This window comes from Panthera pardus, unplaced genomic scaffold (assembly GCF_024362965.1).
Source record: "Panthera pardus isolate Hobbes unplaced genomic scaffold, ASM2436296v1 HiC_scaffold_7, whole genome shotgun sequence".
Classification (NCBI taxonomy): Eukaryota; Metazoa; Chordata; class Mammalia; order Carnivora; family Felidae; genus Panthera; species Panthera pardus.
In genome coordinates, this window is record NW_026527002.1 from 45,406,397 (window position 1) to 45,432,148 (window position 25,752).

Sequence of the window (25,752 nt, forward strand, 5' to 3'; positions counted from 1 at the left end):
GCTGCCAGTGCAGAGCCCGACCCGGGGTTCAAGCATATGAAACCGTGAGATCATGACCCGAGCCAAAACCAAGAGTCGCGTGATTAACCGACTGAGCCACCCAGCTGCTCCTGAAATAACCTCTTCAAAACAAGCCTGTATATCATTTCATACTTTTTTTACTGTACGTATTTATATCTTATTTCATGATTAATATGTCCCCAAAATTTATGCATAAATTATTTTTTTAATATATGAGAGAATTTGCTCATGAAATCTTTTTGCAAAATTTTTCAAGTATATTATTTTCCCTAATTTAGATAATTTAGATTTAGATCATTTTTTTAATAATTTTTTTTAACGTTTATTCATTTTTGAGAGACACAGTGTGAGCGGGGCAGGGGCACAGAGAGAAGGAGACACAGAATCTGAAGCAGGCTTCAGGCTCTGAGCTGTCAGCACAGAGCCTGATACAGGGCTCTAACCCACAAACTGAGAATTCATTACCTGAGCTGAAGTTGGTCACTTAATTGACTGAGCCACCCAGGTGCCCCTAGATTTAGACCATTTTTTAGCAGAGAATACACATTAAGCATCCCATTGTTTTGTAGACAATGAATATGTCAAATGTATCATAACTATTCATCCTACTCTTCTTTTTTAACTTATTTTTCTCTAAGTATATAAATTTTAGCCAGAAACAGAACAAAGACTGATGTCTGAACAGTGAAAAACTGTAAATAAATTTTTGAATTTAGATTTGTTTATAGATGCTTACAAAATATGAATCTCTTTTAATTTTAATAAGATTCTATGGCTTGATTATAGATATGTCGAAACACGGATTAAGCCTTAATGTTTGCTAGAGATGTGTGACACCTGACACATGACCCACGGAAACTCAAACTGTGTGATAGAAGGGCACAATGCACTGTTTTAAAGCTATGAAGACTTATCAATACAATATGTGATAGACATGTCTTCTTTATATTAATTAGGTATATTTTGTTTTTCTTTCGTAGCTGTGACATTTTCTCTCCTATTCCTTTATGTATTTGTCCTTTTGATTTGTGTATAACCGTAAAGGTTTTCAAATTTTTCTTCCCTAGTAGTTATTCATACTTGCTCTACTTCCATCAGTGTAGATTGTTACTCTATAAATGCATTTTTTAGTTTCCTTGCATTTATTTTTTGTTGTTGTTGTTTATTTATTTTAGAGAGAGACAGAGCACAGGCAGGGGAGGGGCAGAGAGAGAGAGGGAGACACAGAATCCAAAGCAGGCTCCAGTCTCTGAGCTGTCAGCACAAAGCTCGATGCGGGGCTCGAACCCACGAACCGCGAGATCATGACCTAAGCTGAAGTCAGCCACTTAACCGACTGAGCCACCCAGGCGCCCCTCCTTGCATTTATTGTTTTATCTAATCTCCTTTTTATATCATATTCATTTTACCCTCATACCAGACTGTTCTTTCCTCTCAGTGGTTTTCTACAGTTTTCCAGAAATCATGTATTTTTTAACAGTTTAAAGAAAACCAAAAACTGTCCTGATTTTTTTTTTCCCTAAATTCTGCAGCAGGGTGTTTATGGTAACTAGTGTCTTCTTCCCCTCACTTTTTAAGATGATATTCTGTTTCCTTTGTAGTATTTTTTCACAGGTCTCATGGCTTATTTTCACTGTTGGTGATTATAGTCTATGGATTGTCCTTGGTTAGACTGTGTTATCACTCAAGGAATGGTGAACTTTCTCTTCTCACTCCCAGCAACAAGCCAGAGTGATTAAGTATATTCCTGTCTCACTTCCCATTTTCTAGTTGGCATGTCCTACATACAGAGGTAACAGCTTCTCCTGCATCTTTTCATGCTTCTCTGATACTTCAAATTGTCAAAATTTATGAGAAACTACAATTTCCCTTGTTCACAGCTGTTTTTGTTGTTTGTTTTTCCTGACTCTTTCTTCCTCCATAATGTTTGTCTTGTGATGACCTCTCCTAAAATACAGTGGAGTACTGCTACAATCTGTTTTTCCCTGGGAGCTCCTATCTCTGTATAGACACAGAAAGACTAGGGAGACAGTGAATAGCATGATATCAAACAGCCCAAGGAACTGTCGGTTACTTTATATCAGTGACTCTGTGGCTTTAGTCCCTGCTGTTGCCTGATGACTGATGCCCTGAGGAAAAGTGGCAGTTGTGACCTAACAGTTCACTGCCTCTTCGGCCTCCCTTTCTGTACCACTCTCTCATGGGCAGGACTTCCCAACCCTCATGTCTCCTTGTCCCGCAGAACCTACAAATATGCCTCTTGGCTGCACGAGAGCAAGATCTGGCCTCCTAAACCAATGGTTTTTATTCTCGTAGGACTCTTTCCTTTCCAGGATCAAAACTCAGTGGTTCTATTCGGGTTAGGACCAAAGCTATTAGAGGAATGTAAGCTGATGAGTTCATACTATAAAGTTAATTTTCCAAATTACATTGACAAGAATATGACAAGAAGTTGTTTGCACAAATGGTTTGAAGCTATAGCTTGCTACTTTTATGACTTGTCCTTGTTCGTAATGCAGTGTGCCTTGTAGACATTAATTTTGTACAGAAAGAGCCACTCCGAGTGAGGCTGTCGCCTGCTTTTGTTTATCAGAAATGATAGTCCTGTTTATCTTTTATTTACTCTACTTCAGCATGTCTTTTTTCATGTTATTTCTTTGGGTAACTAAATATGTCCTCCGGTCAGTCTTTTAACTCTCCAGCAGAATACCCCTGGAGTCCTACAACAGCTTTTCCTTCCTCTCATAAAATTGTGCAGCATAATTTTTCTTGTTAAATATCTGTTTCTTCCACTATATTGTGAGAATTTTCAGTGCACGTAATGCGTCTCATTCCTCTCTATATCCACCATGTGTAGTACAGTTCATTGGCTTATGGTAAACATTTAATAGATGTAGATCCTAAAAATATTTGCTAAACTGAAAAAAAAAAAACCCAAAAACCTATTGCTCTAGGAAATAAAGCTCAAATAAGTACATTAAACTGCTCCAAGGATCATCTGAATAAGTACGAGAGCAAGCCAGACCCTATGGGAGGAACTCTGAGGCTACAGAGATGAGCCGAACACCATGTCACCCTTTTAGCAAAGTGCCGGCAGTGCAAATGGGAAAGCTGCGATACTGCCTAGGACAGACGGGGAGATTTCACGCAGGAAGCTGAATTTGAGTTTTTAAAATAGAAATATGTCATTTCTTAGTCCTTAAAATGCAGGCCCTGTATGCTTTCTATTAGACATTTTTCTTTTTTAATAACATTAATGTTTATCTGATTGCAAAATAATACATATTTATAGTATGAAATTTGGAAATTACATAAGAGCACACAAAGCACACAAAGGAAAACTTAAAACACATAATCCCACAACCCCAAGATAACCACAGTTAGCATTCTGGCATATTTCTAGCCATTTTCTCCCCTAGAAATAGGCATATATACTTTTTCTTCATTTTACAAAACCAGAATGTATATTGCAAGTATCTTTTTGTAATGTGCTTTTTTTCAGTTAATCTGTTGCTAACTAATAGTGCTAATGTGTTTGCATGCTGTGTTTTTTTTCTTCAGCAGCTTGAGAGGATTCTACAATATAGGTATGGTTAAGCACACCTTACTCTGAGTAAACGTACCTGAGTTCAAATCTTGTCCCTTGCCCTCCCCAGCACTGTGGCCCTGAGCAGCTATTCAGCGTCTCTGGAACTCAGTTTGCTTTTCGTCTGTAAAATGAAACAGAAGTATCTACTTTGTAAGATTATTTTAAGGAATAAGTGAGCAAATCTATAAAAAGCACTTAACCCAGTGCTTGGTACATAGTATGTGTCTAACAAATGTTAGCTTTTATTGTTTTTACGATATTTTATTTGATCAATTTCCTACTAATGCATAATTTTCATTATTAAAGCAATACTGGAATAAATTACATCTAGGTTAATCTTTGCACATATGAATAATTACTACCTTATGATAAATTCCTATGTAGAATTGATGAGTCCGTATCTAAAACTAAGATTTTTGACGAGGATTTCCCTCCCACTGCAACCTATATTCTAATGGACATTTTGTGAGTATGCCAGGTTTCCCTTTTTTGTAAAGGGCTGTTTTAGGCTGATTACACAGTGTTTGTGGCTTTCTTTGAGTTCATTCATGAGGGAAAACCTACAAGCACTCATATTTTATGGAAGAGCAAACTACCCAACACTTGTGTGAAGACAGTGGAGCCTCCGTTATATCACCTCCTGGACTATCGATTTGGAAAGCTTTCTTTTTCTTTTTCCTTTTTCTTCCAAAATGCACTGCATCAAAGAGTCCAAGTTATCCACTAGAAAATAAATCAATATGATTTATTTCCGCTTTCCTCATTCCTTACTTGTGAGATTGTGTTCTATAAATAAATGTAAAAGAGTGTATAGAGTGCTGAGATTTCCAGTATTGAATCAGGGTGACACCAAGCATTAGCCATTATCTAGAAATTTTTCCACTTGGTTTTTTAGCATTATGTCAGATACTCTGAACCTCCTGAAATTTAACTGCCTTAAAAAACAATAACGAGCAGCATATTTCAATTTATTGTGAGGTTATTTTATTGGTGTGAAATATACTATCAGTTCTACTTGTACGTTTCAAACAAGCACTTAAACTTTGATCTCTGTTATTTGATCTGTAGCTTTCCAGATATTATTTTAGATAGACAAGAATTTTAAAAAATAACTTAATTTGCACTCATAATGTTCACTATATCATCTGAGATCTACTTTATGCTTTAATATCAATATTGCAGTATCTGAATTATGGATCTGAGGGGTTATATTGATTTGTAGTTTAATCTAGTATCGTTATCCACATAAGGCAAATCTCCTGTGTTGAAAGGTCATTCAAAAAATAGGAAGTTTTTAAGAGTGTACTTATCTTGGTGAGCACCAAATAATACACAGACTTGTTGAATCACTATATTGTATGCCTGAAACAAATATAACACCGTATGTTAACTACACTGGAATTAAAATGTTTAAAAATGTATAGACAAAAGGAAAAATTAAAAAATAGGAATTTCTAAACATTTTGATTTAATACTCAATTTTATGATATTTTGTACACAAGTATCACCACTAAAAATTTTTAATGTCTATTTTGGGTTATTTTTCAATAATCCCCACTCATTTATTAAATATCTATTGAATGCCTACTGTGCACTAGGCTCTTGGGATATAGTGATAAGTTTAGAAGTTTAAAAAATATACATGATGTCTAAGCTTTAATATATGTATTAATGTATACATATATTGAAAGGTTTATTTCACTTGGATTGAATGTTAATTTTTTAGAACTCCTAAAATTTCTACAAAGAATATAATGGATTGGGAAAATTTTTGAAGTTATTTTCGATTTTCAGTTTCTTTTTAGAATATTACATATTACTGTACAGTATATTACTATAAAATGCAAAAAAAAGTATAAGTGAATCTGAAGACAAATTTTTTGTCTTAGGTAGAAATTATCTCAATAACAGTTTTAAAATGAGTCGTGAGGGGTGCCTGGGTGGCTCATTTGGTTGAGCATCTGACTCTTGATTTTGGCTCAGGTCATGATCCCAAGGTCATGGGATTAAGCCCCGCATCAGGGTCCACACTGAGCATGGAGCCTACTTAAGATTCTCTTTGCCTCTGCCCCTGCCCCTCTCTCCACTTGCTCTCTCTCTCTCTAAAATAAATAAGTAAAAATTAAAATAAAATAAAATAAAATAAAATAAAATAAAATGAATAAAGTTCACAGACAAGTATCCAGTACCTTCATTTATATTTAAGATATAATTTTTAAAATTTCGTCTTGCCCTTTTCTTTCCCTTCCTTGGTGTACCCTCTGTTCCTATATTTCATCCTGTTTTTCTTTCCTCTGTAACTGATTCAGGAATTCTCCCTTTGGAGGTTACTGTGGGTGGTCCTGAGAGCTGACCCCAAACCCCTGATCAGTAATTCAGTTTTAATTTTTATTTTGTATTGAAAAAAAAATGAACAGAAGGCTGTATATGCTCCCATTTGAGGTCTTCAGTGGAAAAACTATGAATTTAGTCTGGCTGCCAGTACAGCCCTGGGAAGGAGTGGGGGCAGGGTCTGCTGGATGAAAAGAAAATGTAGTCTCTTGGGACCTTCCAACAAGTGTGGCCACTGTACAACCTGCCTTATTGCTTAGTTGCAGTTCCCATTGAGAAGTTTAAACAAGAATTGTTCCTATTTTGACTTCTTCCCCAATGGAAAGTATTAGACACTAGCTAAGTAGGCCAAAAAGAATGAAAAGCCTGAATAGAAAAGATGGTAGGGGAAGTGAGTCAGTAAGGGAAATGTAATAGGAAAGAGGGGAAAGAAAATTTCCAAGTTGATAAGAGAACATAAAAATACCATGGGCTCCAGGCCATAAAGGATAGTGATTTTTTTGCTAAGGCCGTTGCTTCATCTTTCTCAGGTTTTCATGTTTCTGGCCCACCTTGCCTCTCCTCCTGACCATTGCCCTCCTACCTCCACACTCCACTCTTACCCTTCTTTCAACACACTGCTCCCCTATACAGAAGGCTTCATTCAAAAGGCTCATTCTTCAATAAAGCACAAATTCCTCACTTAGTACATCAGTGCTAGCTGCAATCTACATCTGCCTCTCCGACCTTGTGCCTCACTCCTGTTTTTCATGTTCCCTTTGCTCTAGCCAGTCAAGACTATTATTTTGCCCCCAAGCATACCTTCTGACTTTCACATCTCACATTGTCCCTTTGGCCCAGAAAGGAACCTTCATCTTTGCCAGTTGAAATCCTGTGGTAACTCTGAGACCCAACTGCTCCATGAGGTTCTCCTTATCATAGCAGCCTAGAGCAAGCCCTCCTTTCTCTAGATTCCTGTACCATTTTGTTCCTCCCCTAATGCTTCCTGTTATTTGTTTGTGCATGCTTTATTTTACCTATAAGATCATAAGCTTTTCGCAGGACAAAGAACACAGCTCGTCCTCCTTACTTCCTCCATAGGGGCTAGCATATCACCTTCCTTATAGTAACCAAGTTAAAAAAAAATGCATTGGGTGAATGATCAAATGAAATGTTATTAGGATCAAGTAGTCGAACACAGATTGCAAATTTTTATGCCTGGTTTATTGTTCCTTCAGTATAGAAATAAAAATTGACCTATGAGTATTTATTATTAAACGGAGAGTTCAGTACCTATAGCAGTGAAATTTAATCATTTGGTTCAAAAAGAACAGAACACGCCCCACTCACCTGATGCCCAGGAGTCTCACTCAGAACGGCTGTCTCGTGTCTGGATCAGTCCCTCATGGGAAGGAGGACCAAAATAGTGCTGGGCCTTCTCATTTCCTTTTTGTAGATTTTCTCTCTTAGGAATGTAATTTCTTTCTTAATAAAGTATATGTGTTTAATAGCTATTTAGATGTTTTTAACAGCAGACCAAACATTACAAATATTCTACTGGTGATGCATATGGGGAGAGCTGTTATGTTTTCCCCCACCCAGCTTTTCTGTGTGAATTAAATCCAAACGTATCTGGATTCTCATAATTCAAAGAAAATATCTGCACCAACATTTTGAGAACAAATAGCTGCCAAGCGAAACCTGACAGCATATTCCTTGGTGACACTCAGTAAAAGCTGTGTAGACAGAGTGAGCGGCTACCTAAAACTGAGCTCATATGCAAATGTGAACACTCTCCAATTAAAATTACATTGTGTACATTAAGCCTCTCTTCAGAGGCTGTGGAATTTTCAGGAAAAATATCGTCAAGCTTGACCTTAAGTACCTTGCCTCATTATTTTTTTGTCATTTCCAGCTACTAGTCTCTCCAAAGAAAACAACTCTCTTGTTTCTTTTAGTTTTGTGTGTGCCCTGAGCTCTTATTCCCAATTGGTGCTACAAAAAAACTGAAATGGTTCCAAACACCACTATTGTTTTTCTTTTTTTCTCTCTGTAACTAATATTTAAAGATCAAAGATAACTCTGGTACTTTTATGTTGTAGAGTGTATGTAAGACCAAATTTTCCCTAAAGGTATTTGCCGTCCAGGATTTTTTTTTCTTTTCTTTTTTCTTTTCTTTTCTTTCCTTTTCTTTTTTTTTTTCTTTTCTTTCTTTGTCTTTCTTTCTCTTTTTCTTTCTTTCTTTCTTGCTTGCTTGCTTGTTTTCTTGCTTTCTTGCTTTCTTGCTTTCTTGTTTTCTTGCTTTCTTGCTTTCTTTGAGCTGTTAGCTTTCTTCTTTAGAAATCATCTGAATGGTAGCTTCTTGATTTCACAGGGTCACTGGCAGTTGTATGGAGGAAGAGCTGGAGTGGGACCATATTAAAAGGAGGGAGATGAGTTAGGAGGTTTTTAAAAAATATTTTAGTAAGGTACTTAAAGACCAAAAAAAAAAAAAGAAAAAACCCTCCCTTAACTTTCCACCAAAATCATATTCTGATAACTAGTACCTTGGGAAATTTTTTAATTTAAGCACTTTCTAAGGATCCTTCTAATGCTGAAACTAAAAAATAATCTTTCCATCAAAAAGCTTTTGTTATAATAATTCCCATGTAAATTCTTATTAATGTATTCATTTTAAGGGTCTATTATGATAGCTTTTATACAATATTTTTAAAGTTTTATTCGTTCTGTTAGTTTGGAAAATGTTTCATATGATTAGCCTTGGGTTCATTCTTTTAAAGAATTATATATATTGGGGCACCTGGGTGGCTCAGTTGGTTAAGTGTCCGACATCAGCTGAGGTCATGATCTCGTAGCTCGTGAGTTCAAGCCCCACGTTGGGCCTGTGCTGACAGCTCAGAGCCTGGAGCCTGCTTCAGATTCTGTGTCTCCCTCTCTCTCTGCCCATCCCCTACTCATTCATAGTCTCTCTCTCTCTCTCAAAAAATAAAACATTAAAGATTTTTAATAAAAAATCATGTATGAGATGAAAGAAAATAGTGAGTTTTTATGTCATATAAATGTTTTTCCTAGAATGTCAGTTGTATTTCCTTATCCTTAGTAATTGTATAGAACATTGTTTATCTTCATTGTATCCTAAAGAAGCAGTAATTATTATATTGTTTTGGAATACTTGTTCAGTTAAACTGATTTTCTTAGCCGCATTTAGTAAGTAGGAGTAGAAATAGAAAATATTTGATGATCATGAAAGAAATCTAAATATTACCAAAAGTGGCAGTACTATATGAATAAATATGAATGTGAATGAATAAATATGAATGAATCAGGAGACTCATTTGGTAAAACTGACAACAAATACACACTAGAAAAAAAATAGAACAAAGACATTTTCTCATACTTTAAAAATGTTGAAGGTAGTTCTAATTTGATATATGTGATCTCATAAAAACAGTATATTGAATGAACTGCTTCCTCAAATTGCCATTTTGTTCTTCATCAAAAGCAAAAATAAAGAATGGCAATTTAGGGTCAAAAATAATGCCACAAATGAAATTTTGCTTTAATTACTGTCTAGCCATAAGAAGGAATAAACTATCAGCCAAGACCAATGTTCTTTGATCTTACATTTCAACCTTCTTGTCCTCCAGATGATTGAAATGGTCTTTTCTCAAATGTTCAACAGGCCTTTTACCGTTTGATAGGACAATTATTTTTAAGAAGGTTCAAAATGTGATCTGGAAAACCACATTGACTCTCTGTGGCATATTTGCTATTCTTAGCCTGGTTGAATAAGCTGGAAGTGGATGAATAATGCAGGTTAGAAAGAAAACAGATGCTAAATATTACAAATAGGAAGGTTTTCCAGCAACGAGACTTTCATTTTAGGACTAGATTTTTGTTGGCACTTTTGGCATTATGATGATTATTGTTTTTCTCTCCAGCTGTTACACATCTGTATTGAAGGCTGGGGCAACTGGCGCTGGTCAGAGCCCTTCAGTGTGGACCATGCCGGGACTTTTATTAGGACTATTCAGTACAAGGGTCGAACTGCTTCACTCATCATCAAGGTTCAGCAACTCAATGGAGTGCAAAAGCAGGTAAGTTCCTTGTGTTCATGGCCCAGACAGCTCTTAATTATTTGATGTAATTAGTGGAAGGGAAACTTAAAGAAATGAAAATAATTAAATAATAAAACAAAATCCCAGTGGTATGTCTAGTTCTGCCTACTACTACTGTGCACAAGTTTCTTGATGATCCTGAGGATGATGATGGCTTCAAACCCTTTGTCTCACATCTTTTACAAGAGCTGCTAACGAGCAGTAAAATTTACTGATTTTAGTTTCACCTCTTCTCTCTGTCACCACCTACCTTCTGGTAGAGGTGCTAATGAGCTGTGAAATGGCCAAAAGGCCTTTATTAAGAAGGAGAAGAAGGACAGGGTGTTGGGGACTCTGGATAATCCAAAGGTAGATAACCAGGAGTTGGTTCTCATACATGTAAGGGTAATCTTTGAGAAAGTGTTGTGATACCTCTCATGACAGAGTGGGCCGGGGTCTCCAGCAAGCTTTCTTTTCCTAGGAGTTAATATTAACTGCAGTAAAAATTCACTACAGTCTAACTCTTGGCATATAAAACCTCAGCTCTCAGCACATATTTTTACGTATTTTATAAAACTTCCTTTTGGCTGTTTTTGAAGTTCTAAGACTGCAAAGGGGAAAAAAAGTATCTGACACTTTTTTTGTGTTCTTAAGATGTGAAAATGTGGTTTTTAAAAGATGTTTTTCAAGCATGGCACATATGACAAGAGTAGAAAGAAAAAAAGGAAGTATTAAAATCTGAAAACTGGCTTCACTGCACACATAATAACTGGATTTGTCATAAGAGTTTTAACATATACATCAGCATCTGGATTGTAACAGTCTATCCAGAGCTTATGTGAACAGAGGACATGATAGAAACAGCCCCCCAGCCTCTGGACAAGGAAAAGGGGAGCTTTCCTTAGCAGGCAACATGGGCTCCGCCATTGCCCGTACTTGGCAGACAGGAAGCAACTGGTGAGGTGAACAGTAGGACCCGTACCATGTACGTCCTTGGTCTGCACCTAATCAGGGAGCTGGACTTCATGTTCTCATTATTGTGGGCAACAGGAGTGAAAAGAATATAGCAGAGGCGTTTTCCCAATGAACTGACCATTCTTCAAGTAGTCGGTGACTGCCTGCAGTGGAACAGAGTAAAATGGAAGACAGTATGCGACACAGGCTTCACTCTTAAATTGCAAGTTTGTATAAACCCAACAATGTACACAACCGACAGTAAGTGTGAAGGACTCTTAGAGGTTTCACTAAGAAGATATGACTCGAGTTGGGCTTTGGAAAACATGTAGAATTTGGATTAAGAGAGGCCAGTCCAAGTAGACAGTATAACCTAAAGATAGGAGTATGGGACAGATGGGTCTTCCTGGGGCTCCTGATGGAAGCAGCCTAGCCAGTATGAGCTTTGAGCTAGAAAGTCGTAAGAACAAGACGTGTCTCTGACTGTCATCTGGCCTCAGGACTCTCTTACTTGGATATGTGCTCAACAGATACCTGCCCAATGAGTACGTTCTGGTTTTCTGATTCTGTCACTCATGCTCTTTCAGAAATTCCTTATACACCTTCCCATTCACCAGTGTGCCTGAGAAATGGTCACTCAGCATCCGTTTGAACACTCCACATGATACAAGGCTCCTTTTCTCACATGGTAGCCCTTTCCGTAGTTGGTTACCTCCAGCTATACAGGAAGCTCTTTCCCAGTTTCAAGCCAAAATCTCTCACCATTTGGCCAGTTTATACCATTCATCAGAACTTGTGAGGGGTACACCACTTGTGGTGAGGACTCTGTAAGTTGTATCTCCCCTGTATTAAGCCCTTTGGAAACATAAGGGAAGCTAGGATGATTCTTTCCTCTTAGTTCCCTTTTCGTTAGGCCACTGGTTCTCAAACTTGCATGTACGTCAGAATCACCCAGAAGGCTTATTAAAATGAAGATGCTAGGTCCCACCCTCAGAGTTCCAGATTCAGTAGGTCTTGGGTGTGACGTGATAATTTGTTTTTCTAACAAATTCTGATGATACTGGTACAGGGCTCCCACTTTGATGGCCATTGCTGTGGTCTAAACTTCCCCAATTCATTCAGCTCTTTTGCCTGTGGTTGCTAGAACAGTGACCAGTTAGTGGAATGGTGGGGTCACTCCACCCCATGAGAAGTGGTTCTCATGGTGTATCCTGGTGGTTAACATCATAGCCAGTCTGGCTGTATCCCCTTGCTGGCTGTGTGACGTTCAGCAAGTTATTTAACCTCTTTGATCAGTTTCTTGATCTGTGAAATGGGGAGAGTGATTGTGCCTTTGTCACAAAGTTAGTGGGAATTAAATGAGTTTGTATATGTGAAGTGCTCACGGTAGTGCCTGGCCCACTGTCATAACTCAGTAAATTATAGGCATAATTATGAAATATTCCCAGGCATGAGTAACAGTAAATGGACTTTGTTGTGTTAAAATAGTGCCTCCTTCTTGCATAGATATTATGTATCTTTAAGGAATAATATTAAATTTCAGGGATAAATTAATATATACAGTGTTCCCGAGCAGATATTACACTTCTCAACAATAAACCGTAAGTCAAAAAAGTTGGCCATGAAAAGTACCTTTTTTGAAAATTTTCACAAAATGTTACCTACCTTTTTTTCCCCTGATAATAAAAGATTTCTCAGCCTTACTATTTATTACCTGATACCTTAGGCAAATTTCTTAACCTTTCTGTGCCTCCGTATACCCCTTGTAAAAGAAAGCACCCAATAAATATGAGTTTCTTGTGGTTATTTTTATGTTAACTGTTTTTCATATATTTCTGAAAACACAGGAAAGCCTAAGGTAGAAAAGAAAATTACCCATACTTTTGCCACCCAAAGGTAAATACTTCAGTGTATTTTTTCCTACTGTTTTTTTCTATGCAGATATTTTTTTTTTACTAACTTGAGATCTGATTGTAATTAGTTTTTCAACTTGTTTTTTTCACTTAACATTATATGATGCTTATCTTCTCATGTTATCTGAAATTCCTGAACTATCTTTTTAATGGTTGCATAGTAATTTGCCCTGTGTTATGTTGAAACCCATTTAGACACCCATCCCCTTGTTACTGCACTTTTAGATAATTTGCAATTTGTTGCCATAATAAATCCTTAAATGAATATCTTTGTGTATACATATGTATGTCCAAATGTCTGTGTCTGTCCTGAAAATAATTTGCTATAAAACTTAATTACCTGAGCAAAAATGTGAATGTTTTTGGGGTGCTTGATACATCTTCCCAGACTGAAAAGATATACTTTATTCTTTAACCAAAATTCATTGTTTTGTGTCACCGGATTCTTGTTAGGGCCACATTAGTCCTTCAAATAACTAAGTATATATATTCGTCCCAACCTTCTGCTGATTTTCTGAGTTTTCCAAACTATTAGCAAAAATAGTTTGTTAGTTTTAGACTAACAAACATTTTTCCATTCATTAGAAGTTTAAGGAATCCTTTTCATCATTCTCTCTGTTGATGTCAAATATACAGATCTTTAAGGCATCTGGTGCAAATCACATTTCAGGATTTCCAAATGTTATTTGTACCATTGAATGTTTCATAATTATTTTCTGTAGCAGTCCCTCTCACACTTTTCTCTGCTTGTATTCTATAATAAATGCTGTTATTAAGAAGAAGAAGAATCTAGCCAACTAGGAAAGGACTCTTCAGAAACCAGTAATGGAAGCAGAAGCCACCTTCCCGTTGCATGTACCTTTTTGAAAGAAGTGTCATCTTGCCCCGCAGGAACTGGAGGTCCATTTTCCATTCCCATTGTCATAGAAGGCACATACACACAAAATTTATATTTTGAGTTTTAGAATTTATTGTCATAGCCAAATGAGACTGGGCTCTAAATTAGGGCCATTTAAAAAACTTAGCAAAATAATGGAAAGTGGAACACAGAAAGAGCAGTTTGTTCAACCTAGAATGAAGCAAATGGAAAATGGTTTGTACTGAACCCAGGTAATGCTGAAAGGTTCAGCAGGCCACCAACTTCAAAACAACCGCTGCATATGTCAAAGTTGTGAAAAGTCTGTCTAGTCTTTCAGTTGGATTTAATTTTTTATTGTCAGGGTAGATCAACCAAAATTCAGATTAGCTCCAGTTAAGGTACATCAGAGACACAGGATTTCCTCAATTAGCCAGGTTGGGAAGGCAGATAGGAATCAAGGTTTCAGAAGAACTTCACGAATTCCTTCCTCTCTCGCATATTGGCCTCGTTCCTTCTGTCCCACCTGGGCTGGGAAATAAACTGCAGCTGCCTAATTACCAAGCTCCATTTGGGGAGGTGAGTGTGTGCAGCTCCCTGATGTACCTTAACTGCATTAACATGCCCCTGGATGATGGAGAATTGGCTAGTGCGCATTTGAACAATGCCATTTGGTTGTACCCTACCTTTCTTATAACCCTCTCATTTCTCCAGTTGAATGAAAACTGACCACATACAAAATTTCTCAAGAACTTTGTACATTACGCAGCTACCCCTGTACACATATTGGCTCCCACCTTTCCCATCCCCTCATTGAGGAAAACTTTACCACTTTAAAAACTTAAATGTACATATGTATGTATGTATATATATTTGTATCTTTATACATACACTTTTAATCATGGCTAAGATATCATTTTCCAGTGCATCTGGTGTTCTGGAGTTATTCTTTAATATCACTATTCTTCTTGGCACTGATCTAATAAGAGTTCTGAAACCTGCTAAGTAAAATCACATGTGGAAATCTTCAATACACGTCTTTGTGGCTTTGGGGAAAGAGGAGAATTAGTGTGAAACCTGGAAATGTGTATTAAAGAGAAACCCTACATTAAAAAAAATTAAGTAGCTGTCTTCAACTGATAAATTAATCTTGAAATTTTAACCATAATTTTCAAAATAAAGGTATTGTAAGTGTTGCCACGTTGAAGAAAAGCAGACATGGCTCTCGCTGAACCCTGCGTGGGAGCAGCCGTGAAGAACACCGCTCTGAGGAGTAGCCATTTTGGATTTCCCTTCATCTAAGTAGCCTTCCCTCCCTGGCCACTTTTAAGGGTTTTCTTTTTATCAAATTTGAAAGCCTATTTAACAGGCTTTATAGTTGAAAATGAAACTATAAAAACCCACCAAGAGGATCTTTGTCTTTAAACAAAGTGAGTCCCAGATGGTTGCAGAGATTCTGTGGTTTCTGTGAGAGACAGCAAAATTCTCTCCTAAATCTCATGGGGCCCAAAGGTTCTGAAGCAAGAGCAGTGTGCATACATTGCCAGGCCTGGGCACACCAAGAGTAAGAACAAAATTGAATACTGCCTCAGAGCTTTCACGTGTTTACTTAAAGTTAGGCAACGCTAAGGCCTCATAAGACTTAACCATGAGTGCCTGGTAACCCCTAGCATATGCTAAAGAAAAGCTTGCCTGCTAACTTAGGACTCATGGTCCAGTTGACTTCTGTGTTTGTTACTGAGAAAACATTGTTTTAAAAGATTATTATGGCAGAGTATCTAGGAATAATATAACAGTTAAGCACAGTTTGGTTTTTACAGATGTTCTCCTTCTAAAGGAAATTCAAAGGAATAGGTAGTTGGAAAATAAGTGTTTAAGAAAATGCTAAATTTCACTGTTCAACTAATACCATTTGAAACAACAATGACATCTTATCTTTGGTCTATCAATCTAGCAGGTTTATTTTGGGTAAGTAATAGTTCATTCATAAATAATTATTCATAGTTATTTGTGTAAATAATAGTTTACTTACAAAGATGTTTGCAAAGTACCCTTAATCACATAGGAAAATGTATCCATTAGGATGTTTTCAGTTTGAAGTAACAAAACAGGCTTTTTAGTCTTCGTAATAAGTTAATGAGGCAGAACTATTCCTCTTTTACATTTATTATCTCACATAATAAGAATGAAGAAGTCGAGTTAGGTGTTGGTTGATTAAGCAACTCAGTGCTGTATCTGCTGCTCTGCTGTCCTGTTGGATTTGCCTTTTTTGTCTTAAGATGCCTACGAAAGATGGATGCAAATATATCCTCTCATAACATCTTCCATGACAGACAAGAAGCAGGGCTTTTGCTTCTCAAATTGTCTCCCTTATCAAGGAGTAAAATGTTTCCCAGAGCCTTTTAGCAGTCTTCCCTTTTCATATTATTAGCCAGAGAGCGTCCCATGTTCACCCCTAAAGTAATCACTGGCAAAAGGAGAATCGATTTACCAGGATTAGTTTGTAACAATTATAATAGATTCTGGGGTTCATGGAGGTGTCCACCTTCCCTGAGTACTTTGCTGCTTTTTGAGACCTAAACCAAATGAGGGTTGTTCATATCAAGGGAAAGGGAGGAACCACCTATTTAGAATAGAACCAATGGGATCTACCACATTTACCTTATGATGGGCAGTTTTTATTCTTTTCTATAGTTTCTACATTTTCTTAATTAGTAGGTCTTAATTTTATAATAAACAGACTTTCAGAGTGATTATCGGCACAGACTCCAGGCCAGAGGGTCTGGGTAGTGTCCCGCAAGTTATCCATCATATTTGTGCCTCTGTTTTCCCTTGTGCCTCTGTTTTCCCTCATACATGAGTCATAGCAGCACCTATTTGATATGGTTGCTGTGAGAATAAAAGAACTAATTTGTAAAAATGAGTGTATACACACACATACATATATATGTGGGTGTACATATGTATGCAGAGAAGGAGAGGGAGAGATTTATTTTAAATTGGCTCACACAATTATGGAGGCTGAAACCCAGAAGAGCTGATGTTTTTTGGTCTGTGTCCAAAGGCCAGGAAAGACCAAAGTCTCAGCTCAGTTGGAGGAGTCCCTCCTACTCAGGCTCTTTGTTCTATTCAGGTCTTGAATTGACAGGATGAGGCCCACCCACATTGGGGAGGGCACTCTTCTGTACTCAGTTTACCAATACACAGTGAACCTCACCTTCACAGGCACACTCAGAATAATGCTTGATCAAATACCTGTGCAGCCTGTGGCCCATTCAAGTCAGCACGTAAAATTAACCATCACATCCTTAGACCCATAAGTAAGCCACATATGTATGGGTATGTGTGTACGTGTGTGACAGAGAGAGAGATTACTATTTTTATGATCTGGAAAAAATATTACAAACAAGAAAATCCAGTATATGAAAGTCCTTTGTTTTCCACTCATGGTGAATATTTGTATTACAGAAGGATTCACTGCATAGGAATAAATTTTGCATTATCTTTTCAATTTCAACTGATTTCAGAGACATTTCTTAATGCCTACTGTGAACCATACTCTTAGCTGGATGACAAATTGGGTAATACATGGGTTTAATGGGTAATTACGTGTGTTTTACAATGATACATGCTTCTTCTCTATGGGGAAGACCTGAATAAACTAAAATAAGGCATCTGAGTTAAAAGTTATTTTTTTATTATCAATTTATAAAATGATCTCTTATTGCATAAGACTGCAGGCAGCCCTTGGAAACCAGCCTTGGGAATAGATAAATCACCAGTTGGCCTCTCAGCCACCAGAGCCGAAGTCTTGTTTTCAACCCCCATCTCTTTTGACATTATGGACACCACTCACTACCACATCTTGGTCTGTCTCTGCTCTTGGAGTTTCAGCAACACCACTTCTCCTGGTTTACCTCCACCCCTCTTTGCCTCTTCTTCTCCGGCCCCTGGTCTGGCTTCTTGCCTCTGAGCCTGCCCCTAAACTCTTGGTCAGTTGCTAGTTTCAACCTCCACCTCTTTTCCAGGTCAACTATCTTTTGTGTGTGCACATTTGCAAGGCTTTCATTCCATAGGTCTTTTATCTCCCACCCCACCTCACTCTCAAGCACACAATCAGTGTTTCTAGCTGGATGTGGACCCTGCCTGTGCCTGTCTTTTGAGTGCTGTAAACTCAACGTGAACAAAGCAAATACGACCAAGCCTTTCTTCTGGTATGCTCCAAATAAGCTAATGACTTCACTTTCTTTCTGTTAAAACCAACAAGTTTACTGTCAGAACAGTTACGTATTTCCAGTTCATGAAATCTGAATTGATGGAGCTTTATTTGTGTTATTTATTTGTTTGTTTGTTTATTTATTATCTTTTAGATTATCATCTGTGGAAGACAGATCATCTGTAGTTACTTGTCTCAGAGTATAGAACTAAAAGTCGTTCAGCATTACATTGGTCAAGATGGAGAAGCTGTGATTCGAGAACATTTTGACTGCCTCACAGCCAAACAGAAATTGCCTTCATACATACTGGAAAACAGTGAACTGACAGAGTTGTGTGTAAAGGCCAAAGGAGATGAAGATTGGTCAAGAGACGTGTGTTTGGAATCTAAGTCCCCTGAGTATAGCATTGTCATTCAGGTATAAGAAGTAGTACAATCTGGAATAGAGCAGCTTTAAAATTAACATTCCTCATTATGTTCTTTATTCAGTATAGCACTTTAGCTAAAAAATGACCTGTGCAAAAGAGGGAGATCTGAAATAATATAAAAAGACTTTGAATGTTGCTTCTCAAAGTGTTTCCTCCCATCCCACAGCCACACAGGAGTTCTTAGAGCTAAGACACTACTCCTTTCAGGTGGAGGCAAGTTCTATCTTGAGAAAGATCCTGATGCAGCAGGGCTTGGGGTGGAGGTGTGGGGGAGGGGTTGAGGGAAGGGATGGTGTTCTCCCCCCTTGAAAAATCTTTGCAGTGGGCTATCAACTGCTTATCTCTTTCTTGCCTTCTGCCATCATCACTTTCATTCCCACGAGGGACAAATCTTCTCAGCCGTTCTCCCACCCAGTCTTGTGTCAGTCTCTCCTCATACCAAATCCCCTTGTCTTTAAGAAAGCGTTGGCTTCATGGACTCACTGCACGTTCACTTTATACCATAATGAAATCTGTTTTTGCTTAGTTATTCTTTTTTTTAGTGGCTTTTTTCTATAACTTTAAATTTTTTAATTCTCGAAACTGACGTTATATCTGTGCCTCATTTTGATTAATTAATAAACTAGTGTTTAATAGAAGCCTTTACTACCTCATATGCAGGTGCCATCTTCAAACAGTTCCATTTTTTATGTGTGGTGCACAGTTTTGACATTAGAACCCAACTCTCAAGTGCAACAACGAATGGTGAGTGCTTTCCAATCCTAAAATATGGTATATGACTCTGACCTCTCCTGTTCTGAAATAAATTAAGGTCAGAGTGACCCAGAGAAGAGATTTATTACAAGTTTGTTTCAGCATCAAACAGCTGGAATACTGCAACAAAGCAAATATGAAAGTTGTTCTGTCCTTTTATTTTTATAGATTGTGTTCAGCCCTCTTTTTATCATGAGAAGTCATCTTCCAGACCCCATTATCATACATTTGGAGAAAAGGAGTCTGGGATTGAGTGAAACACAGATTATTCCAGGAAAAGGACAGGAAAAACCACTGCAAAACATAGAACCTGACCTTGTACATCACCTAACATTTCAAGCAAGGTACTGGAAAAGTCCTCACATTTTTCCTAAGAGAGATTCAGTAGAAAAGCAACTTTGTATTATGAAGGGGAAGAAGGGAGGTAGAATTTTTTTTAGGGTTCCTTATGAGAATGTTATTTTAAAATTGCCTGCCTAGGGGCGCCTGGGTGGCTCAGTCGGTTGAGCATCCGACTTCAGCTCAGGTCACCATCTCGCGGTCCCTGAGTTCGAGCCCCGCGTCGGACTCTGGGCTGATGGCTCAGAGCCTGGAGCCTGCTTCCGATTCTGTGTCTCCCTCTCTCTCTGCCCCTCCCCCGTTCATGCTCTGTCTCTCTCTGTCTCAAAAATAAATAAATGTTAAAAAAATTTTTTTTTTTTTAAATAAAATTGCCCTGCCTAGTGTTCTCTTATCCTCTTCAATAGTTTTGGATAAAATTCAGCCTCTTTCATTAAACTTAGAAATAAATAAGAGGGATCAGAAAATTTAATTGACACATAATTTCTCTAGTGGAAGAAGAAATGAGTAGAGCTCTCACCCAAGAACATGGGGAGCGGGGGCAGGGAGAAGGGGCCAGGGCCCATATTATGCAAAAACTGTGTTACCAATCCCTAAATCACCAAAAATTGCCTCAATCTCACAAAAAAGTATTGGTCTATAATACATCTAGGGTTATATTTTTTCAATAAATTGTCTGCCACTTTAGAAATCTGGTATTTACTCCTATTTTTTTCCTTTCCACTGCCTAGAGAAGAAGATGATCCCTCACACTGTGCTGTCCCCATCTCTACATCCCTCATTAAGCAAATAGCCACTAAGATACACCCTGGATGCACGGTTAATCAGATCCTTGATGAATTCTATGGACCAGAAAAGTCCCTTCAACCCATGTGGCCATATAATGAAAAGGATTCTGACAGGTAATGTTCTCCAGCAATCTTTGTCTACAAACATTTACCAATATTAATAAATGACCATTCACCAAAACGCTAGATACCATAAAAGGTGTTTTTAAAAAGAAGATATATGCATGCATCTATCCAATCCTGACCTTTTATTGTCTGGGTAAATGTATTTTGTAGACTGCTTTACTCATAACCTAGAACGTAATTGCGTGAAAAGTTTCTTTCTCCTGGATGCAAATTCAGCGCTGGGTGAGTCTAGTATGAAAAGGTGTCATACAAGAGCATTGTGTGTCTGGAATCCTAAACATATTTCATGAATACTGAAGTCATCATTTTTCATTGAGTCTCTTGGATGTGGTATTTGGAACAGGAATGAACAGCTGAGTCAGTGGGATAGCCCAATGCGAGTGAAGCTGTCAGTCTGGAAGCCATATGTTAGAACGTTGTTGATAGAACTTCTACCCTGGGCCCTGCTTATCAATCAATCCAAGTGGGACCTCTGGTTGTTTGAAGGAGAGAAGATTGTTCTACAGGTTCCTGCTGGCAAAATTATTATCCCTCCTAATTTTCAGGTACTATAACCTTTTTTTTAGCTAATATGAATTCTTTGCTTTCAACAACTAGCCTTTATTCTGAGGTTGCATTTATGTTCTTAACAGAATCAGTTGTAGAAAACTGTCGTCTTAGATGCATGTGTAAGGGGTATGGAATGTTCTTTGATATTCAAAGACATTTCAGGTGTCTTTTTTCCCCCATCAGCAGTATTCACGCTTGAGTTATCATTAAATTTGATAACTTCTAGTAGTTACATTTTCATTTTCATTGTGTACAGGATATTTGACAAGCATTAGGATTGGCCTACCCAGGGTATGTTAAGGATATAGAGTCATATTCTGTGCTAACCCACTCTCTAGATAGATTTGTGGCTCTTACAGAAAATTCTCTGGGATCTGCAAGGTGGGTAAGAATTGAGGATTTCTGAACAACTGTTTTTGTCAGGGCCCCTTTTCCTTTATAAGTGGACTTGGATATCCATAATCATAGATGTCCACCCAGTTGTTGATAATAACAATATGGAGTCATTGCTGGCACAGGGGGAAACCCTAATGTAAAACAGAATTTCGCAGCAAGACTGTACTCCATCACAAGAGAACTTTCTTGATAAGGCTAACCCATTTCAAGAAGTACATAAATCTATAAGAAAACAGAGTACATGGAACTCCTAAATAAAATGTTTTCCTGGTGGGGAACAATTGAAGAGTACTTTTTTTGAGCTACAGTTCATGAACATCTTTATTCAATTGCATTTTCCTATTTTTTTCTTTTTTTTTTAATAATCAGATGATGTTACCTTATGGAATTAGAATGCTGACCTACATGTACCTAAGGTTGCATATTATTCTTTTGTCGAATGAAATGAAACCCTTAGTTTTTAAGTTTTTGTTATTTATAGGGGAGCCACAGTTGGGGTTGTTTTTTTCCCCCTTCCATAAATATGAATTCCATTGTGAATCAAAGAAAACATTGGGAACTAAAATAAAATGTATGTTGCCATTTCAAAAACAAAAACAAAACTCATAAAGGGATTTGGTTGCCTAAGTAGACCTATTATATAATATAAAAAAAATTCCTGTGAATTGAGGTAAAAATATCACGGTTAAGAAAAATACTTTATAATTGAGGCATTATTTTTCCAGGAGGCTTTTCAAATTGGAATATACTGGGCAAATACGAACACTGTGCATAAGTCAGTAGCAATTAAACTGGTCCATAACCTGACATCTCCAAAGTGGAAAGATGGAGGTAATGGTGAAGTTGTGTCATTGGACGAAGAAGGGTTTGTTGATGCTGAAATAAGACTCGGTGCTTTCCCAGGACATCAGAAGGTAGGATCAAAGTCTGCATGGCTCAGGGGAAATAGCATGCCTACCCCTCCACCTGTTTAAAATGAGTCTACCCCTTTCTTTTTAATCCAGTTTTGGTACAACTTGCTCTAGGCAATTTATAACAGTCCAACATGTGATTTCTTAGACCTCTGTCTTATACAGGTTTTTTTTTTCCTTTAGCAGTGATAAAAGCCATGTCACATAATTTATCCAATAACCACTCTATTTCGGAACACTCAGCGGTCACTTGATTGATCGTATGTGGGGGAAAAATGAACTTATTCCAAAATATCCACAAATGTACTTGGCCTTCTTCTCTTAGAGCAGGAAGTACAGTTGCTAACATTCTGTGCACTGAGTGAAAGGACAAACCTCCTATAGCAAAGGTTACGTTCCTGGAAAGGGCATCCTGAGCAAAAGCCGCTCTAATTTTCCCATGGTGCCAAATGTTATGAGGAAGTTATATTCCTAAACAGAGGACTGGTTCTCACTCTTTAATGATATGAATGCAGAAAACATACTTAATCGGCTATTTAACTAAATACAAATGGTGCATGATCTTCAGCATCAATCTTTTCTAAACTCTATGAAAACCAATTAAGTTCAATAATATAGTAACAAATCACAGCAACCGGTATGCATAAAAGCACAATATCATAGTGTACCATGTTAAGGTCTCATGCTGTACTTAACAATATCTTCGTTATTTTAGCCCTCCCAAATCAGAAGAAGAAGGGCTACTTCATCATAGTAGTATGATTTAGAATGACCTTTCTCTGGGGAGAAGTTAGATTTTGACAGGCATCTTTGAAGAGCCTCTCGAAAAAAAGTTAGGGTCATTTGGTGACTTTTTAAAAATAAATTTCTCTATACAAAGAAGTTGGTTTCTCTTCAGTATTCCAGGCTGGTATCCATTTCCTCAGAGTTGTCTGGGCAACACATGTTTATGTTCTGCCGGCCAAAATACTGTAACATGGGTGTAAATGGCAAAGAGCTGCAAGCGTGAATCACCCAAAGCCGAATAGTTGTAAGTTGAGAACGACCATCAAAACCTGGAAAAAAATGTGATGCCATACAATCCAACACCCAATACCTCCAGCACCTCACAAAGCGGCCACAGCAAATGCGGAATAAATGTGAATGAATGAATGGACTGGTGGAAAATATATTATTGCCTATATTTATATCATTATTCTTTCCTAGTGATTCTCAAACTTTTTAGTGTCAGGACCCCTGTACTCTCTTAAAAATTATTGCAGACTTCCAAAACCCTTTTGTTCATGTGGGCTATGGCTATTGATACTTATCAAACTAGCAATTAAAGCAAAACTTTAGACCTCAAGAATACACAAACATACATTCTGTATGTATGCCATGACAGTAATGACATCATAGGTCATATAACCCCTGAAAAACTTCACTGTACACTCATGAGGGAATTTGAATGGAAAAGACAATAGCGTCTTGGTATTTATTATAAAAATAGTTTTGACCTTTGGACACCCTGAAAGGATCTCATAGACCCTCCCCCCCCCCACGGCCCCCAATACACACACACACACACACACACACACACACACACACACGCAAGGATCCCAGGCCACACTTTGAGAACTGCTGTCCTGACATTACCATTTACTAAGCAGATATCTTCTCTGAGCACCAGTACTTCATACAACATGATAAGGTAATGAGATGATACACGCAGAGGTTAAGAGCTGTACCATAGGACCAGACTGCTTGGTTTTCAATCCCAACTAGACCCACTCTGTCTTTTTGACCTTGGGCAGGCTACGTAACCTCTTTGAGCCTCATTTCCCTCTTCTGTAAAATGGAGACAATAGTAGCTGCCCCACGTGAGGATTCTGTGAGTTAGCATGCGTAAGTTCTTACAAGTGGGGCACAAGAAAGCAGTATGCCAGGGCCACTCGATGCTGTTCTTAGGGCTCCCGTTGGTCCCTCCCAGGCCTTTCGTGAGGTAGCTGCCACGATGGGCATGAGGAAGAGGAGGAGGAGTGCTCGACTTCATGTTGAAAACCTGAGTGACCTCTGTTTACATACAAGTGTTCCTACATAAATACTTTGTGAGGGAATTGGCTAAATAACTTGGAAACACCAGAAATAACTGGTGTGCCAGGACACCTGTTGTAAATAGTGGCCCTTTGGGGGGCTGGGACGTCTTTGAGACTGAAAGGGGACTCTGATAAATATGCTGGAACAAAAGGTAAAATTGGTATTGTCGTGGGCAAACTGAGGGATAAAATGGCCCTTTAAAAAAGGAGAAAGTTTTACATGCCTTATAATGTTTCCAAAATCGTTCTTTCCTCACTTGTCTTGCAGTTATGTCAATTCTGCATCTCCTCCCTGGTTCAGCAGGGTATACAGATTATTCAGATTGAAGACAAGACTATGATAATCAATAATATGCCCTATCAGATATTTTATAAACCGCAGTTATCTGTCTCCAAACCCCACTCTGGAAAGGAGGTAAGCAATCGATAACATTATTGATCTGTCTTAAGTTTCGATCAATTAGCAATAAGTAAGATTAAGGTTTTAGCCTAGAATAAAGAAGGAAACTAACACTGAATGTAGGTGAAGAGAAATTTATTTTGTACTGAATTAAAACCACGGATGTCACGGCCAGCGCTTCCAGGTAATGAACACGCAGCAGGTCCCGACGCACTGCTGGATTCGGGTCGCCTGTGCCCCAGCCGCTGGAGGCCACAGCACACTCCGCTAGCATGCCCGCCAAGGCAAAGCCCCGCCCGCGGGGCAGTGGCCTGAGGGCTGGCTCCCGGGTCTCGTGGAAAAGAGCATCTGCCTCGCAGGCTGCGGTGCCTGGAGGAGCCTTGTGGGCAGAGGGCTCGGCCCCAGCTGAGCCACGCGTGTGGGAGCCCTGACTTCTCTGCCCACGAGGAGAGTAACTGTGAAAAGGTACCAGCCCATTTATGTTAGCATCCCACTGGCAGAATATGCAGAAAATAAATCCAAGAAAGATTTTTGATTCTCTTCTTTATACAATTAAAGTGAACACTTCTATTTTGAGAGAGTAAGGAGATATTTTAAAAGGACTTAAAAACATGATATGCTAAGTGGTAAGCTGTTGTTTTATGCTATTGAAACTATCACGTAGGAAAGTATTTTCTTTCTTTAGCTATGTCTGCATTTATTTTTATCCCTTTCAGCTCCTAAAAATTACATTAGAACACTAAAACAGGATGAAAGTCTTACTCTTCTAAGCTTACAGTGCATGATAGTATTTACAAAAATGTCAGAATAATCGAATTTCATTTTGGTTCTTCAAAGTATCAGTAGAATAACTATGTGACCAGAAGTACCCGGTCGGGAAATAGAAGTCAACAATGTTTCCATTTTAGGTGAGGATTTGGCAAGAGAATCAGCATGTGTGCAGATAATTCTGCTCCTCCCCACCTTTGGGCTTCCTGAGACCTTCGGTCAGGGCTTTCCACGCTGACATTTCCTCCTCTGAAAATAGGCAT

The 25,752-nt window shown here is 38.1% G+C and overlaps 1 protein-coding gene across 6 annotated transcripts in view; it reads left to right on the forward strand.

Moving 5' to 3' along the window:
* VPS13B (vacuolar protein sorting 13 homolog B) overlaps nt 1-25,752 on the forward strand; it is an 801,572-nt gene that overhangs the window by 731,987 nt on the left and 43,833 nt on the right. For all 6 annotated transcript variants that reach the window (XM_019468011.2, XM_019468006.2, XM_019468010.2 and 3 more), the window contains 8 exons: nt 9,862-10,017; nt 18,111-18,374; nt 19,045-19,128; nt 19,306-19,481; nt 20,208-20,378; nt 20,734-20,935; nt 22,061-22,249; nt 24,590-24,736. In XM_019468011.2, coding sequence (XP_019323556.2) covers nt 9,862-10,017; nt 18,111-18,374; nt 19,045-19,128; nt 19,306-19,481; nt 20,208-20,378; nt 20,734-20,935; nt 22,061-22,249; nt 24,590-24,736 — 1,389 coding nt within the window. The remainder of the gene's footprint in view (nt 1-9,861; nt 10,018-18,110; nt 18,375-19,044; nt 19,129-19,305; nt 19,482-20,207; nt 20,379-20,733; nt 20,936-22,060; nt 22,250-24,589; nt 24,737-25,752) is intronic.